The sequence below is a fragment of the Ictalurus punctatus genome, chromosome 8 (genome assembly GCF_001660625.3).
Source record: "Ictalurus punctatus breed USDA103 chromosome 8, Coco_2.0, whole genome shotgun sequence".
NCBI lineage: Eukaryota > Metazoa > Chordata > Actinopteri > Siluriformes > Ictaluridae > Ictalurus > Ictalurus punctatus.
Window position 1 is genome coordinate 29,786,403 of NC_030423.2, and position 15,000 is coordinate 29,801,402.

Consider the following 15,000-nt stretch of genomic DNA (forward strand, 5'->3'; position numbering starts at 1 on the left):
AAATTTACATACATACAGTATGTTTGCATATATTTAGAACCCTTAAGCGCTCTTCAGTTGTCCGCTTGATGGAACCCTTTAAGGTTCCATGTAGAACACTACGACTATTTCTCCTTTTTGGACGCAAAGAACCGTTACTTATCCAATTAACCTTTAAAGAACCCTTACGTGCTCTTCATTATTCTCTCGAGGAGAGCTCTTGAGGTTCTATCATGATCTGTACTGCAGAGGGTTTCTTTTTCAGAATACATAGAACCATTATCCTAGAATGTAGAACCCTTAACCATTCAGAGAACCCTTCAGAAACTGTGTGTGTGTGTGTGTGTGTACAGAGTGGTTGCTTATAAGAACTGTATAATTAAGAAAACAGGGTTCCTCCTGGATCTAGGTAAAGGAAACCTTTCCCTGCAGGATTCTAGGTAGGAGAACTCTTAAAGGTTCTAGATTTATCCTGTTTATACCTTAACAAGTATACTGTAAATACGGAACTATACAGCAGTTTCAGAGTAAAACCTTTTTCCCAGAAATTAGAACCCTTAACCATCCCTTAGAACCCTTCTGGGTTCTAATTCATAAGAGTGTGTGAGAGTGAGTAGTGAAAAGAAAATGTGTGTATTTGTGGAATAATGAAATGTTCTACATTTAGTGTAGTACTACAAACTGAAAAAAAAACAAAAACAAAAAAGGTTCTTTAGAGCAGGACATTAAGGAACCGCTTGGTTCTGTAAAGAGCGTTTTCACGGATGATTCTTCGGAAGCATTTTTGTTTGTTTTCCAATGAACAGACGAATCAAGCGATCGCTTTAAAGTTCAACAAAATCTACCCACAGACCCGTGCAGTGAAAGGGTCTACTGAGAACCCAAAGATGCTTAAAAACCCGTGCAGTGAAAGGGTCTACTGAGAACCTGAAATGCATTTACTCCTTTAAACATTTAATACATGTATAATCATAAAAAAAGAGCTACACCTTGAATTCCTCCAGAACCCTTAATGACTCTGTATAGAACCTTAGAACAGAGTTCCGCTCTATAGGATGCTAAGAACCCTTACTATAAAAGAATCCTTTTTTCTAAGAGTGTATATATGCTGAGCGTGTGTGTACCTACACATGTGAAACGTCTGATGTGTGTGTGTGTGTGTGTGTGTGTGCACGCATGCAGGTGGCCTGTTCCCCAGAGGAGCGGATCAGGAGTACAGCGCGTTCCGGGTCGGTATGGTTCAGTTCTCCACACCCGAGTTCCGTCTCACTCCTCACATCGACAATCTGGAGGTGACCAACAGCTTCGCGGTCACCAACTGCTGTGAGTCTCACACACACACACACACACACACACACACACACACACACACACACACACCTTCTGCCCTTCTTAAACTCATAATCTCATTTATTCACCTCTTGGATCTGAAACAGATCAAACTAAAGATCGAAGAAATACAAAACACAACAAGTTCAAAGTGATGAATGTGTACAAAAGAAACTAAAGTTACATTTTAAAAAATTGACAAAAAAAAAAAAAAGAAAAAATCAAAGAAGGCAAACTGTACTTAAATGATCTAATGTAATATGTTTGAATATGTTATTTATTTATTTATTCATACAGTAAACTAAAATCTGCTGTGTTTATCTAGTCTTGTGTTATTCGTCTGAAATTGAACTCCATATTCACTTCCACGGGTTCGAGTTCATCACGGTACGTCAGGAGTAAAACACCCCATGTTGTGCTGTTGTAGGAAAATAATCAACCCCGGGGTGGAGTGATGAGGCGGAGTCACTGCCACCTCACCCGCGCTGATTATTTTTCTAGAACAGCACGTCCCCAAGTCTTTTACTCCTCTAATCCCTAGACATATCCATCCATCCGTCTTCTACACCGCTTATCCTACACAGGGACCCTGGAGTCTGTCCCAGGGACATGGGGCACAAGGCGGGGTACACCCTGGACAGGGTTAGATCAACACATCGTACTTTTTATCTGTTTATAGTTACATTTAATGCTCATGAAACAAGTGAGTTCCTGTTCTCACTTACATTATAGCAGCTATAAACACTCACTCCCCCACCATCCCTCTCTCTATTCCCTCTCTCTCTATTCCCTCTCTCTATTCCCTCTCTCTATTCTCTCTCTATTCTCTCTCTATTCCCTCTCTCTATTCTCTCTCTATTCTCTCTCTATTCCCTCTCTCTTTATTCTCTCTCTATTCTCTCTCTCTTTATTCTCTCTCTATTCTCTCTCTCTATTCTCTCTCTATTCCCTCTCTCTATTCTCTCTCTCTCTATTCTCTCTCTCTCTATTCTCTCTCTCTCTATTCTCTCTCTCTATTCCCTCTCTCTCTATTCCCTCTCTCTCTATTCCCTCTCTCTATTCTCTCTCTATTCTCTCTCTATTCCCTCTCTATTCTCTCTCTATTCCCTCTCTATTCTCTCTCTCTTTATTCTCTCTCTATTCTCTCTCTCTATTCTCTCTCTATTCCCTCTCTCTATTCTCTCTCTCTCTATTCCCTCTCTCTATTCCCTCTCTCTATTCTCTCTCTCTCTATTCTCTCTTTATTCTCTCTCTATTCTCTCTCTCTCTATTCTCTCTCTCTATTCCCTCTCTCTATTCTCTCTCTCTCTATTCTCTCTTTATTCTCTCTCTATTCTCTCTCTCTATTCTCTCTCTCTATTCTCTCTCTCTATTCTCTCTTTATTCTCTCTCTATTCTCTCTCTCTATTCTCTCCCTCTCTCTATTCCCTCTCTCTCTATTCCCTCTCTCTCTATTCTCTCTCTCTTTATTCTCTCTCTCTCTATTCTCTCTCTCTCTATTCTCTCTCTATTCTCTCTCTCTATTCTCTCTCTCTATTCTCTCTCTATTCCCTCTCTCTCTATTCTCTCTCTCTTTATTCTCTCTCTCTTTATTCTCTCTCTCTCTATTCTCTCTCTCTCTATTCCCTCTCTCTCTATTCCCTCTCTCTCTATTCTCTCTCTCTATTCTCTCTCTCTATTCTCTCTCTCTATTCTCTCTCTCTATTCTCTCTCTCTCTATTCCCTCTCTCTCTATTCTCTCTCTCTTTATTCTCTCTCTCTCTATTCTCTCTCTCTCTATTCTCTCTCTATTCTCTCTCTCTATTCTCTCTCTCTATTCTCTCTCTATTCCCTCTCTCTCTATTCTCTCTCTCTTTATTCTCTCTCTCTTTATTCTCTCTCTCTCTATTCTCTCTCTCTCTATTCTCTCTCTCTCTATTCCCTCTCTCTCTATTCTCTCTCTCTATTCTCTCTCTCTATTCTCTCTCTATTCTCTCTCTCTATTCTCTCTCTCTATTCTCTCTCTCTCTATTCCCTCTCTCTCTATTCTCTCTCTCTTTATTCTCTCTCTCTATTCTCTCTCTATATTCCCTCTCTCTTTATTCTCTCTCTTTATTCTCTCTCTATTCTCTCTCTATTCTCTCTCTCTATTCTCTCTCTATTCTCTCTCTCTTTATTCTCTCTCTCTATTCTCTCTCTATATTCCCTCTCTCTTTATTCTCTCTCTTTATTCTCTCTCTATTCTCTCTCTATTCTCTCTCTCTATTCTCTCTTGTTGAGAGTGTTAGAGTGAAACAGTAGAGGAGTGTAAACTCTGTGATGAAGATGTTGAAAATGTAAAGTTTCAGCTTCACCTCTGACTGTTACACAGCGCTGACACTGGAGACTCCTTCCACACGCGCTGCATAAACACATTTCTCCTTACGGCAAACTTCATCACACGATAATTATTTTTAACACGTTTATTAGCAGCGGCGCGTCGGCCGTACACGTCCCCCCGAACGAGCTGTTACTATAACGAGAAACGATAACGTATCAGAGCGAGCGCGTTAATATAAACCTGCGCTACTGTCAGAGCCGCTGTCCTAGAAAACTAATCAACACCTCCTGACCAATCAGAACCCAGAACTCAACGTCTGCTCAGTGGACTCCGGTTCTCAGGGCTCACGTCGTAATCACGAGTCGATCCATAAACCGCTAATGAGCCGTGAGCACACACCGAGTTCCCGCTCTTTACTCCCCAGCCGGCTGTTTCATCACCGATACACAAACTGACGGCATGTGAAGCTTTCTTTATTGAACTTTAGCTGGTCAGATTGTGTTTATCTAAAACGGCTGTACTTTTAATGATAATGATACGCAGACATTGATTATCAATAGACATCATAATATTGTTAATAATACTTTAGCAGCCGTTGGATTGGATTAGCATCGCGTTATCGGGACAGGTTCTCGGTGTATGATCTCTGTAGTGTTCCATGTACGTAACTGGCAAGAACTGAACTGACGGGACTTTCGAAAGGTGCTTGGACCCCGCCGCTTGCAGCTGTTATTATTATTATTATTATTACTATTGACTCTCCCTCTGAAAGGACATGTCTTAGATTTGCATTCTTACAAGCTCTTTCATCATTCTAATCTCTGTATAATGAAATTGCACTGGAGCCCACAGGTGTGTGCGGGATGAAACAGCAGGTTTAGTACAGGTGAGTGGGTGATCCGTCTCCCCCCGTCTCAGTTCCGTCGTTACTCTATTTTGACCCTCCAGCACTCGTTCCTCCTACATCACTTCCCAGAGTTGGAGGTTCATTTCTCTTGTGTTTGTCTTTTATTTCATTTACAGTCTGCAATCACGCAGCTATAATCCCACACACCTGATAATAAACACCGAGCACAGAGCTGGATTAACGCTGACCCTAATACCTGACTGAACACCTGCGGTGCTGAATTAACACTACCGAGTGTTTAAACGTGAACAGAATGTATATTCACAAACACTCGACGGCACTGAGAAAAAGAAGATGGATTTAAGACTGAATCCATCCAGTTTAATACACGACTCGTGTACAGGGGTCACTGTTCTCAATGTTAGTTATGTTGGTTGAGCATGAATTCCACAGCCATGTTGAATTCTGGATCCCGATCCGATCAGAAGGTGTTGATGAATCTCCTCGGACAGTAGCGCAGCTTTATATTAACACGTCGCCGTTCGGCCTGTTCACGCGGGCTTGTACGGTGGACGCTCCGCATAAACGGATAAAAAAGCCGATAAATACTCCGGAGGATCGTCGTGCTTGTTGGCATCTCTCACACCTCGTCCTTCTTTCCCCTCAGAGCTGTCTAAATCAGAGACGGATCTGATTATAATGATTCTTTTCAGTATTTTAAAGCCCCTAGGTGGCATTACATTTTTATAGCTCATTTCCTGTCTGATGAGCGATATTGTATAACAGAGCCGACACAGCGCGTGTAACAAGACCCTTTATTATATACCGTATGATTTAACCGTAACGCCTCATTTTTATCCCCTTATTCATACGTACGCATAAAACGATATGAAATGACGACGCGCTACAGCGTAACGCTACGCCGCGCTACGGCACCGAACAGCCGGGACGTCGTAATTACATAAAAGGCTAAACATATAAACACTGATTTAGATGTAATCTCTTTCTCATATTTCTGTATGCAATAATCTCCTGCTGTTTTAATAAAAGTACAGAGGACGAGAGGAACCTATTTTTCACCAATTGCTCCATTTATTACAAAGAGAAGATAAGAAAAGAGCTACAGAGTGCCTCGTTATAAACAGAAACGTAACATTTCGTTGCAAATATCTGTAAATAAATGAAGTAAAGAGCTAGCTAAATACATAAAACACGTCTAATAATAATCAGTGTGAATTAAATCTGTAGATTTGAGTTCAATGTCGGTTTAGTATTTAATCAGGCTTAAAGCTTCTCCGTGTAGAAACACATTGTTATGTGTTTATATACAGTAGCACGCACTGGGGGAACCATTCAAGGTGTTGGAGGGTTCCAGAAAGAACCTTTTTCAGAACAGGGTACTCTTTCACAACAATCATTCCACTTAGAACCTCGTCGATGCAGCAGAGGTTTTGCTGGGAATTTTAAATCAACAAGGCAACTGGACGACAACATACACGGTTAGAGAAAAGGGTTCTTTAAATAATTAAGGGTTTAAGCTTCGTTATACGGGTCCCACTTGGGTTCTCTGATAGGAAACCTTGTTTTCATAGAACCTTCGAAGGTTCCTCCAAAGGAGGCAAGATGGGACGTGCTAGATGGGACCTTCCTGTCTAAGAGCATTATTTAAAGAAAGATGCCAAGATTTGAGTTAAATCTTTAAAAATGTGTCCATTTTGGACCTCATGGATGCAGCAAAGGTTCTACTTGGAACTTTAGGTGACTGTCACTGAACAACTATGTACTGTTCACAATTGAAAATAAAAGAGTTCTTGAAGAGTTCTAAAGAGGCTCTATTCAGAAGGTTGTAGGGTTCTTTATAGAACCTTTAAGGGTTCCTCCAGTGGGGCAAACTGAGAAACACTTAAGAGTGCTATTACTTCAGCCCCTGTGTGGTATCTTTTTATGGGGGATATAAGAGTTTTCAGAGTGAAAAAAAACTTCCCCAAATCTACCTTTATTTTCCTCTGTGCATTAAACAGAGCCACGAGGCTCCGGTGCGTACGGATGATATTTTATTAAGCTGCCATTTTCTCTGAGTTGTTTTGTCTCTCTCAAGGTAACATTGTGACTCATTACTGAACTATAACAAGGTCCCTGTGTGCGCTTGGGTACTGATGTAACAAGCGGCAGCCAGACGCAGTAATATCTTACAGAACAGCGCCTTGGATAGAAAATATACAAGAATCACGGCCCGGATCCACGTCTAGAGTGAAAACACAGCCAGAGAGAACCAACTGTGTTCTTTATTAAAGCAGACAGACAGAGGGCAGGACCAAAGACAGCTTTGACAGTCATGCCTGAGAATCATTGAGGACTAAAGACAAGCAAAAGGACATAAACAGGCATCAGATGAAAATCGGGACGCTTACAGGAAGTAAATGAAGGTAGATGGTGTAGGGCTCAGCCAGGTCAGGTGAGATAGGGCAGGTGAGGCAAGGTAGGGAAGTGTGGCAGGGTTAATAGGGTTGGCAAGAAATGTAAGATCGGGCAGGGAGAGGCAAGGTGGGGCAAGGGAGGATAAGGAAAGGCAGGGTGAGGGGTGGGATTATAGGGCAAGGGAGAGAAAGATGGTGCAGTGTGAGGGAAGAAAAGGCTGGGTGAGGTAGGGTAAAACGGGGCAATGCAGGGTGAGGTAGGGGAAGGCATGTCAAGGTAACGCAAGATGAGGCAGGGTGAGGGAAGGAGCGGTGAGGCAAGAAAAGGCTGGGTGAGGTAGGGTAAAACGGGGCAATGTAGGGTGAGGTAGGGGAAGGCATGTCAAGGTAGCGCAAGATGGGGCAGGGTGAGGTAGGGAAAGTGGGGTGAGATAGGGCAAGATGGGGCAGGGCGAGGTAGTCAAAGGCAGGGTGAGATAGAGTAAGATGGGGCAGAGTGTCGTGAGGTAGGGAAAAGTGGGGTGAGATAGGGCAAGATGGGGCAGGGTGGGGAATGGCAGGAAAAGGCGGGACGAGAAAGGGGCAATATGGGGCAGCACGGAGAATGGCAGAGAAAGGTGGGATGAGAGGGAAAGATGGGGCAGGTCGGGGTGAGGTACGCAATGGTGAGGGGAGATAGGTCAAGATAGGGCAGGATGAGGCAAGGTGGTATGAGATAGGGCAAGTTGGGGTGAGGGTGGGGCAGAGTGGGGCAAGGTTAGGTTCATATTAATGAATGAAATTGTGAAAGTCCTAAATTGTCAAAATAACGTTGTTGATTAATATTGTATACTTATATATGATGTCTATATTGGTTTATTACTCTTGGTTTCAGGCGAATTTTAAACTAAACTTTCTGTTCCTAGTCATCACCTCCATCAGGATGGATTTCTGTGGCACTTTTTACTCGAGGTTGCTTTTTCCTGACATGGTGTGAACAGATATTTTATGTAGGACTTTGCTCTCGCTGTTGTCCTGCTCGCTTTGTCTCTGAGGACCCTCGGCCTGATTTCTTATATGAAAGTGTTATATTAAGCCCCGTGGCATGATAAAGCTAATATTAGTCCACTCTTCATGTAGCATATGTATGAATATTTCAAATCTAACCTAGAGGCGGAGTGAGGAAATGATCTGGATCTCAGACCTGTCACGTAGACATGGCTTTCTCTCAGTTTTCATACTACTCACAACGTTTTCAAAGAAGATGACATTAAATACAGTATAACACCGCAAAAAGTCATTGCTATAAATTATTCAGCAGCTACAGTGAACTTAGTCCTGTCTCTTTTGGGCGTGGCCTGTTTTTTTTTTTTTGGTTCCAATGTGAAATGCTGGTAGCTAGGAATAGCTTATAAAGCGAACTGGAGATGTACACGGTAGTGTGATATACTTGTTACGTTCTCGGCTTCGTACTAGCATCGTTCTGAGATTAGATTAGCAAAACGAGCTAACTGTACAAGCTAGGTACCCTGCGGAACCACCGATCTTTGCTACGTCCTTTCAGCTTTATTTTTCTTCGTAACGACTCTATACACATTTAACGAGAGGGTGTATATGACAGAGTAACAAGAAAAACAGTTTTTTTTCTGAAGAAATGTTGGACTACACGCGTCTTAGGATCGATCCCAGGCATCTTTGGAGAAGTATTAAATTTGTTGGTTTACAGTGTCATACCTAATTTGCATAGAATTGAGAAAATCTTGAAAACTTATCCTGGAAGAGACCCCTCCCATCAGGATAGAAATACTACATTATGAGATGATGTTAAGTCAGAAGAACTGTATAAGAACCATGCAAGCGAAAATAAATGCCCCCCCCCCCCAACCCCCACAGCATAACAGAGTGCGTGAGCGTGTTTTATCTGTGTAAAGTGAAACTTCTATAGTGTTTGGTTCGGCTCGGGCTAGATTACTCCCTGATGGGCGATCATTCTCTCTCTCGCTCATCGTGACATGTGTATCAGCCGTGTATCTCCCACTGACCGGCTGAATCGATGCGGTTTCAATTAAAGAGACCTGCTGTTCCCTCCACATGAACCTGCTGGACTCACACAGAGAGCAGCGCTGATCCGACTGAACCCAGCCACCTGGGAGAGAGCGAGGATAAAGAAAGACAGAATGAAGCAGAATGAATGGCTTACACTTTGTTGTAGTGGGCTGAAAGAGACTGAACTGTTGGTGGTTACCAGCGCTTTGTAACAGTCTGAGATAAAGCTGTAACATTAGTTTTCCAACGTCTTCAGGACAGAGGAGTTTATGACGAGCTACAAATTTTATAATTGTAAACTGGTCGCTAAATGGAGAAAGATGGTGAGATTGAGAGACGGAGAGATATTGAGAGATGGAGAGCTATTGAAAGATGGTGAGATGGAGAGAGATGGAGAGTTGGAGAGATATTGAGAGATGGAGAGTGGTGGAGAGATGGAGAGTGGTGGAGAGATGGAGAGATATTGAGAGATGGAGAATTATTGAGAGATGGAGAAAGATTACATGATGGAGCGTGATGGAGAGAGTGACGGAGAGATGGAGAGATGGAGAGATATTGAGAGATGGAGAGTGGTGGAGAGATGGAGAGATATTGAGAGATGGAGAGATATTGAGAGGTGGAGAGATATTGAGAGGTGGAGAGTGATGGAGAGATGGAGAGATGGAGAGATATTGAGAGATGGAGAGAGATGGAGAGATGGAGAGATATTGAGAGATGGAGAGTGGTGGAGAGATGGAGAGAGATGGAGAGTTGGAGAGATATTGAGAGATGGAGAGATATTGAGAGATGGAGAGTGATGGAGAGTTGGAGAGATATTGAGAGATGGAGAGAGATGGAGAGATATTGAGAGATGGAGAGAGATGGAGAGAGATGGAGAGATGGAGAGTGGTGGAGAGATGGAGAGAGATGGAGAGTTGGAGAGATATTGAGAGATGGAGAGTGGTGGAGAGATGGAGAGTGGTGGAGAGATGGAGAGATATTGAGAGATGGAGAGATATTGAGAGATGGAGAGATATTGAGAGATGGAGAGTGGTGGAGAGATGGAGAGATTGAGAGATGGAGAGTGGTGGAGAGATGGAGAGATATTAAGAGATGGAGAATTATTGAGAGATGGAGAAAGATTACATGATGGAGCATGATGGAGAGAGATGGAGAGATATTGAGAGATATGGAGAGTGATGGAGAGTGATAGAGAGATGGAGAGATGGAGAGAGATGGAGAAAGATTACGTGATGGAGAGAGATGGAGAGTGATAGAGAGATGGAGAGATATTGAGAGATGGAGAAAGATTACATGATGGAGCGTGATGGAGAGATGGAGAGATATTGAGAGATATTGAGAGATGGAGAGTGATAGAGAGATGGAGAGATATTGAGAGATGGAGAGATGGAGAAAGATTACGTGATGGAGAGAGATGGAGAGAGATGTAGAGTTGGAGAGATATTGAGAGATGGAGAAAGATTACGTGATGGAGAGAGATGGAGAGATGGAGAGAGATGGAGAGTTGGAGAGATATTGAGAGATGGAGAAAGATTACGTGATGGAGAGAGATGGAGAGAGATGGAGAGAGATGGAGAGATGGAGAGAGATGGATGAAGGCAGTAATTGTGTTTCTCTCAGTAAGAGTTTTTAAGGCTGACCTTTTCCCGAGCAGCTCCTGTCACCCCGCAGGTTCACCAGCGCTCTGTCCCACAGCCTCCGGACGTCTCTTTAGATTTTATCACGGGCCTAATTTACTCTGGGGACATTTCCTCACTGATTTCTTCAACATCTCGTCCACTGGGAACTTTCTGTTACAGCACAAAAGTTTGCACACTGATAAAACCAACAAGGCATTTAATATGACTTTTACACGGGAGATGTTGCTTCATTATCGTTATCAGCAACCCACGGTCACGTGGATTTATATTCCACTTCACTAAGACTCTAACCTCATCCGTAAATGTAAACATAAACAGAAAAAAGTAAACATTTGGTAATCATTAGAAAACGGTTGCGGTGTAAGAGTAATAACACCCTCCAGGACATGCTGTTGTAGGGAAAAGATCGACTCTGGGACGGTAATTGAGGAAATAAACAAACACAGCGCATCATATACAAGACCACGTAATGGCAAACGATGCGCATCAGCAGGAAATAATGTTATTATTGAACCAGATTCAGCATTAATTTAACGATCCTCATGGCGGTTATATCGTCATGGCGATATATCATCGCAGCAGTACATGTAGATGAGCGAAACACACGATTCTGCTTCTCTAGACAGGAAGTCGTCTGCGCTTTGGGTTCTGTAAGCTCTCGAAACTGTGAGACATCCAGCACAACACTCAACAAATGCACACGCTCCAGACATTTCTGCTGTTACCATAGCGATGAGGTCGTCTCTGAACCCGCTTTGTGCGTTGCAAAGCTGATACACACTTCGCCGTTGCCTAGTGTTGAGGTCTTAAAATCATGTGTGTGTGTGTGTGTGTGTGTGTGTGTGTGTGTGTGTGTGTGTGCGTGCCTGTCTGTACGCGTGGGTGGAATGTGATTTGTCCTGCCCGGGTGTGAAATCTGTAACACACACTCAGCTGAGGAAGGATACACACTCCTCTTTTCATGATCACCATGGTGATGGCTCTCCTGTTCGAAAGTGCATTTACATAACGCAGATGTTTTTCGTTTTTTATTCCAGCCGAACGGTGGAAGCTTTTTGTTCCGCCTCGTCCTAAATATTTGCTTCTTTAGCGCCGCGCTGGAGCTTACGAAATGACGCTAATGTAGCTAACAAGTAACAGATACTCATAGCCTCCAGTTTAGCATTGTGCAAAACGCGTGTCTGAATCATCGTGCACGTAAAAACAAACGAAGCGTGAACTGTTTTCACCCAGTCACCTCCGACGTATAATCTCCACCTTGAAATGCGATAAACTGGTGGCTATAAGCTTCCTTTTCTTGTTAGCTGCGTTAGCATCGTAGCTCCATCGTAGCAAATTTCAGACAGCAGACGTGTCTTGACTACGTGTGGGGTGAAATGGCGCTTTCACACCACTCATTAACCAATCAGCAACCAACTGCTGCTAGCTCCTCCCCCAAGTACCAATAGTTCCTTTTGTTGAGCAGTAACTACAGACCGTCCTGCTGGAACCGTCTGACTGGTTGTTGAAAACAAACCAACAAACAAATAAACAAACCAGTCCAACTCTCTTCCAGTATATTAATGCAGAAATAAATCTCCAGCATCATGTCAAACCAGAACAAACCATCACAGACCAGAGAGGGGTGGATCTGATATACACCACTTATCATATTTTAGTGGCAATCTAACATGTTTACTTCTGTGGTTTCAAAGCAATTCACACCTGCAGACTCTGGGAGAACTCCTGAAGCTCCTCGGATGAGTTCACACACTTACAGCCTCAATAGAGCAGAGGGAAGTTTCTGACTTCTTTTAATATATTTTCAAAATACTGCGTCAGAGCAGGAACACGTCCAGGGTCTCGAGTTTTCCCCACAGCAGCGTGCACCAGATGTCTAATTTTTACAACAAAGCTCCTGTTGTGAACAGAAATGAAGCGCAGGATGAAGATCGAACAGGTTTACAGCTACTGTAGGTCAAACAGGCAGGGTATATATTTTGTTTATGGATTGTGATATAAACATTGTCGAGAGCGTTTAATCAGACACAAAGAAATTCACATTTTCAAAGCGTATACCGATATTTTCAAAAAACGGATACCGATATTTTCGAAAAACGGATACCGATATTTTCGAAAAACATATTCCGATATTTTGGAAATACGTATACGGATATTTTCTAAAATGTATTTGAATATTTCTGAAAAACGTATACGGATATTTCTGAAAAGCGTATACGGATATTTTCGAAAAACATACTGATATTTTCGAAAAACGTATACGGATATTTTCGAAAAGCGCATACGGATATTTCTGAAACGCGTATACGTGTTACGGGACGAGACTGGAGGCGGATGCAGGTGCAGGTCACAGTCTTTATTACTTAAACCAGAAACAAATAAACAAACACAGGGAGCGCGGTCTCTACCGACTCTACACACTCTGGTCCCCTAGCTACGACCGCTAGCATGCTACACATTAGCATATACCCGGATACTTCCTTCACTTGGCGAACTAAACCAACTATAATACTGCGCCATGTGCGCAGTCACACGGGGGGTTTAACTAACAAACCTAATTAACTCAAAACATGGGCACCTGTGGCAAATCAGAGACAAACTTAACTCAGTGTCCAAGCGGGAAGTGAACGAAAACAAAAGAGTCACGTGACTAGTCAGCGGCCGTACCGCAGTGCCCTCTGCTGGCCGTGGCGTAACAATACGGATATTTTCGAAAAACATATTCCGATATTTTCGAAAAACGTATACGGATATTTTCGAAAAACATATTCCGATATTTTTGAAACGCGTATACGGATATTTTTGAAACACGTATACAGATATTTTTGAAAAGCGTATATGGATATTTTTAAAAAGCGTATACGGATATTTTTGAAACGCGTATACGGATATTTCTGAAACGCGTATACGGATATTTCTGAAACGCGTATACGGATATTTCTGAAACGCGTATATAGATATTTTTAAAAAGCGTATACGGATATTTCTGAAACGCGTATATAGATATTTTTAAAAAGCGTATACGGATATTTCTGAAACGCATATACAGATATTTCTGAAACGCGTATACGGATATTTCTGAAACGCGTATACGGATATTTCTGAAACGCGTATATAGATATTTTTAAAAAGCGTATACGGATATTTCTGAAACGCATATACAGATATTTCTGAAACGCGTATACGGATATTTCTGAAACGCGTATACGGATATTTTTGAAACGCGTATACGGATATTTTTGAAACGCGTATACAGATATTTTTGAAAAGCGTATACGGATATTTCTGAAATGCGTATACGGATATTTCTGAAACGCATATATAGATATTTTTAAAAAGTGTATACGGATATTTCTGAAACGCGTATACGGATATTTCTGAAACGCGTATACGGATATTTCTGAAACGCGTATATAGATATTTTTAAAAAGTGTATACGGATATTTCTGAAACGCGTATACGGATATTTTTGAAACGCGTATACGGATATTTTTGAAACGCGTATATAGATATTTTTAAAAAGCGTATACAGATATTTCTGAAACGCGTATACGGATATTTCTGAAAAACCTTCTTTCGATGCATGCGTGTGAGGCTTTAGACAAAGTATCATCGCGTTGCTAATTGCTAGTGTGAAGGCAGGATCGCAGGATCGACGCGTCGACGGTGAAACGTAATTAAAATGCCATTACACAGACACAGAGAAATCTGATTGCAAAATTATTGGCGCCCTTCACCGTCTAAGCAATAATGATTGTATAAACTAATTACCATCACACAATGACACAGATTTTCACACAGACAGGTGGAGAGACGAATAAACTTCCTCAACTGAAATCATTCTCATTAAAAGATCTCGTGAAAAAAGTGCAGGAACATAACAAACCCTTCAGCGGCTTTCCATCTTACTGATCACCCTTTAATTGTGACTACGTTCGTAGGAAATAAAAAGGCAAGAATGTGTGAATTTCTCCCGATTCTCTGCATCATGTCTCGTTATTCACGCATGGTTGAAGCTGGCTAAATTTCCCCACACCACACACACATCCTCCCTCGCAGGGTGAGATGTTGTTGCCATGGCAGCTACGCTCCGTGATGGTGATAAATGGAGGGTTTAGTTATGTTTAACATCCTAAACCGTGACCTTTGGTACTTTATTAAGACACTTTATTAAGATGATTTATCAAGACACTACTCCTGTTCAACATTTCCTCACTTCTGAGCCTAATCACCAGACAGCTCAGAAAACTCGACTGGAGTCATTTTATTCACAGACGGAATGAAACACTGTGTGTGAGGCGCCGTTACAGGAAAATAATCAGTGTTCTGCTGTGATGAAGAGGAGGTCCTGCTGCCAGATTATTTTCCTCTAACAGCAGGTTTTATTTCTCTAAACAGCAATTTGACAACAATTTCCACTTTTTATTTATTATAAAACAATGTCATTTTTTTATCCATTTATAG

The 15,000-nt window shown here is 42.0% G+C and overlaps 1 protein-coding gene across 5 annotated transcripts in view; it reads left to right on the top strand.

Annotated features, from left to right (window-relative positions):
• Positions 1 to 15,000, top strand: part of gria2b (glutamate receptor, ionotropic, AMPA 2b) — a 53,341-nt gene that overhangs the window by 1,336 nt on the left and 37,005 nt on the right. For all 5 annotated transcript variants that reach the window (XM_053682310.1, XM_053682308.1, XM_017473407.3 and 2 more), the window contains exon 2: positions 1,162 to 1,302. In XM_053682310.1, coding sequence (XP_053538285.1) covers positions 1,162 to 1,302 — 141 coding nt within the window. The remainder of the gene's footprint in view (positions 1 to 1,161; positions 1,303 to 15,000) is intronic.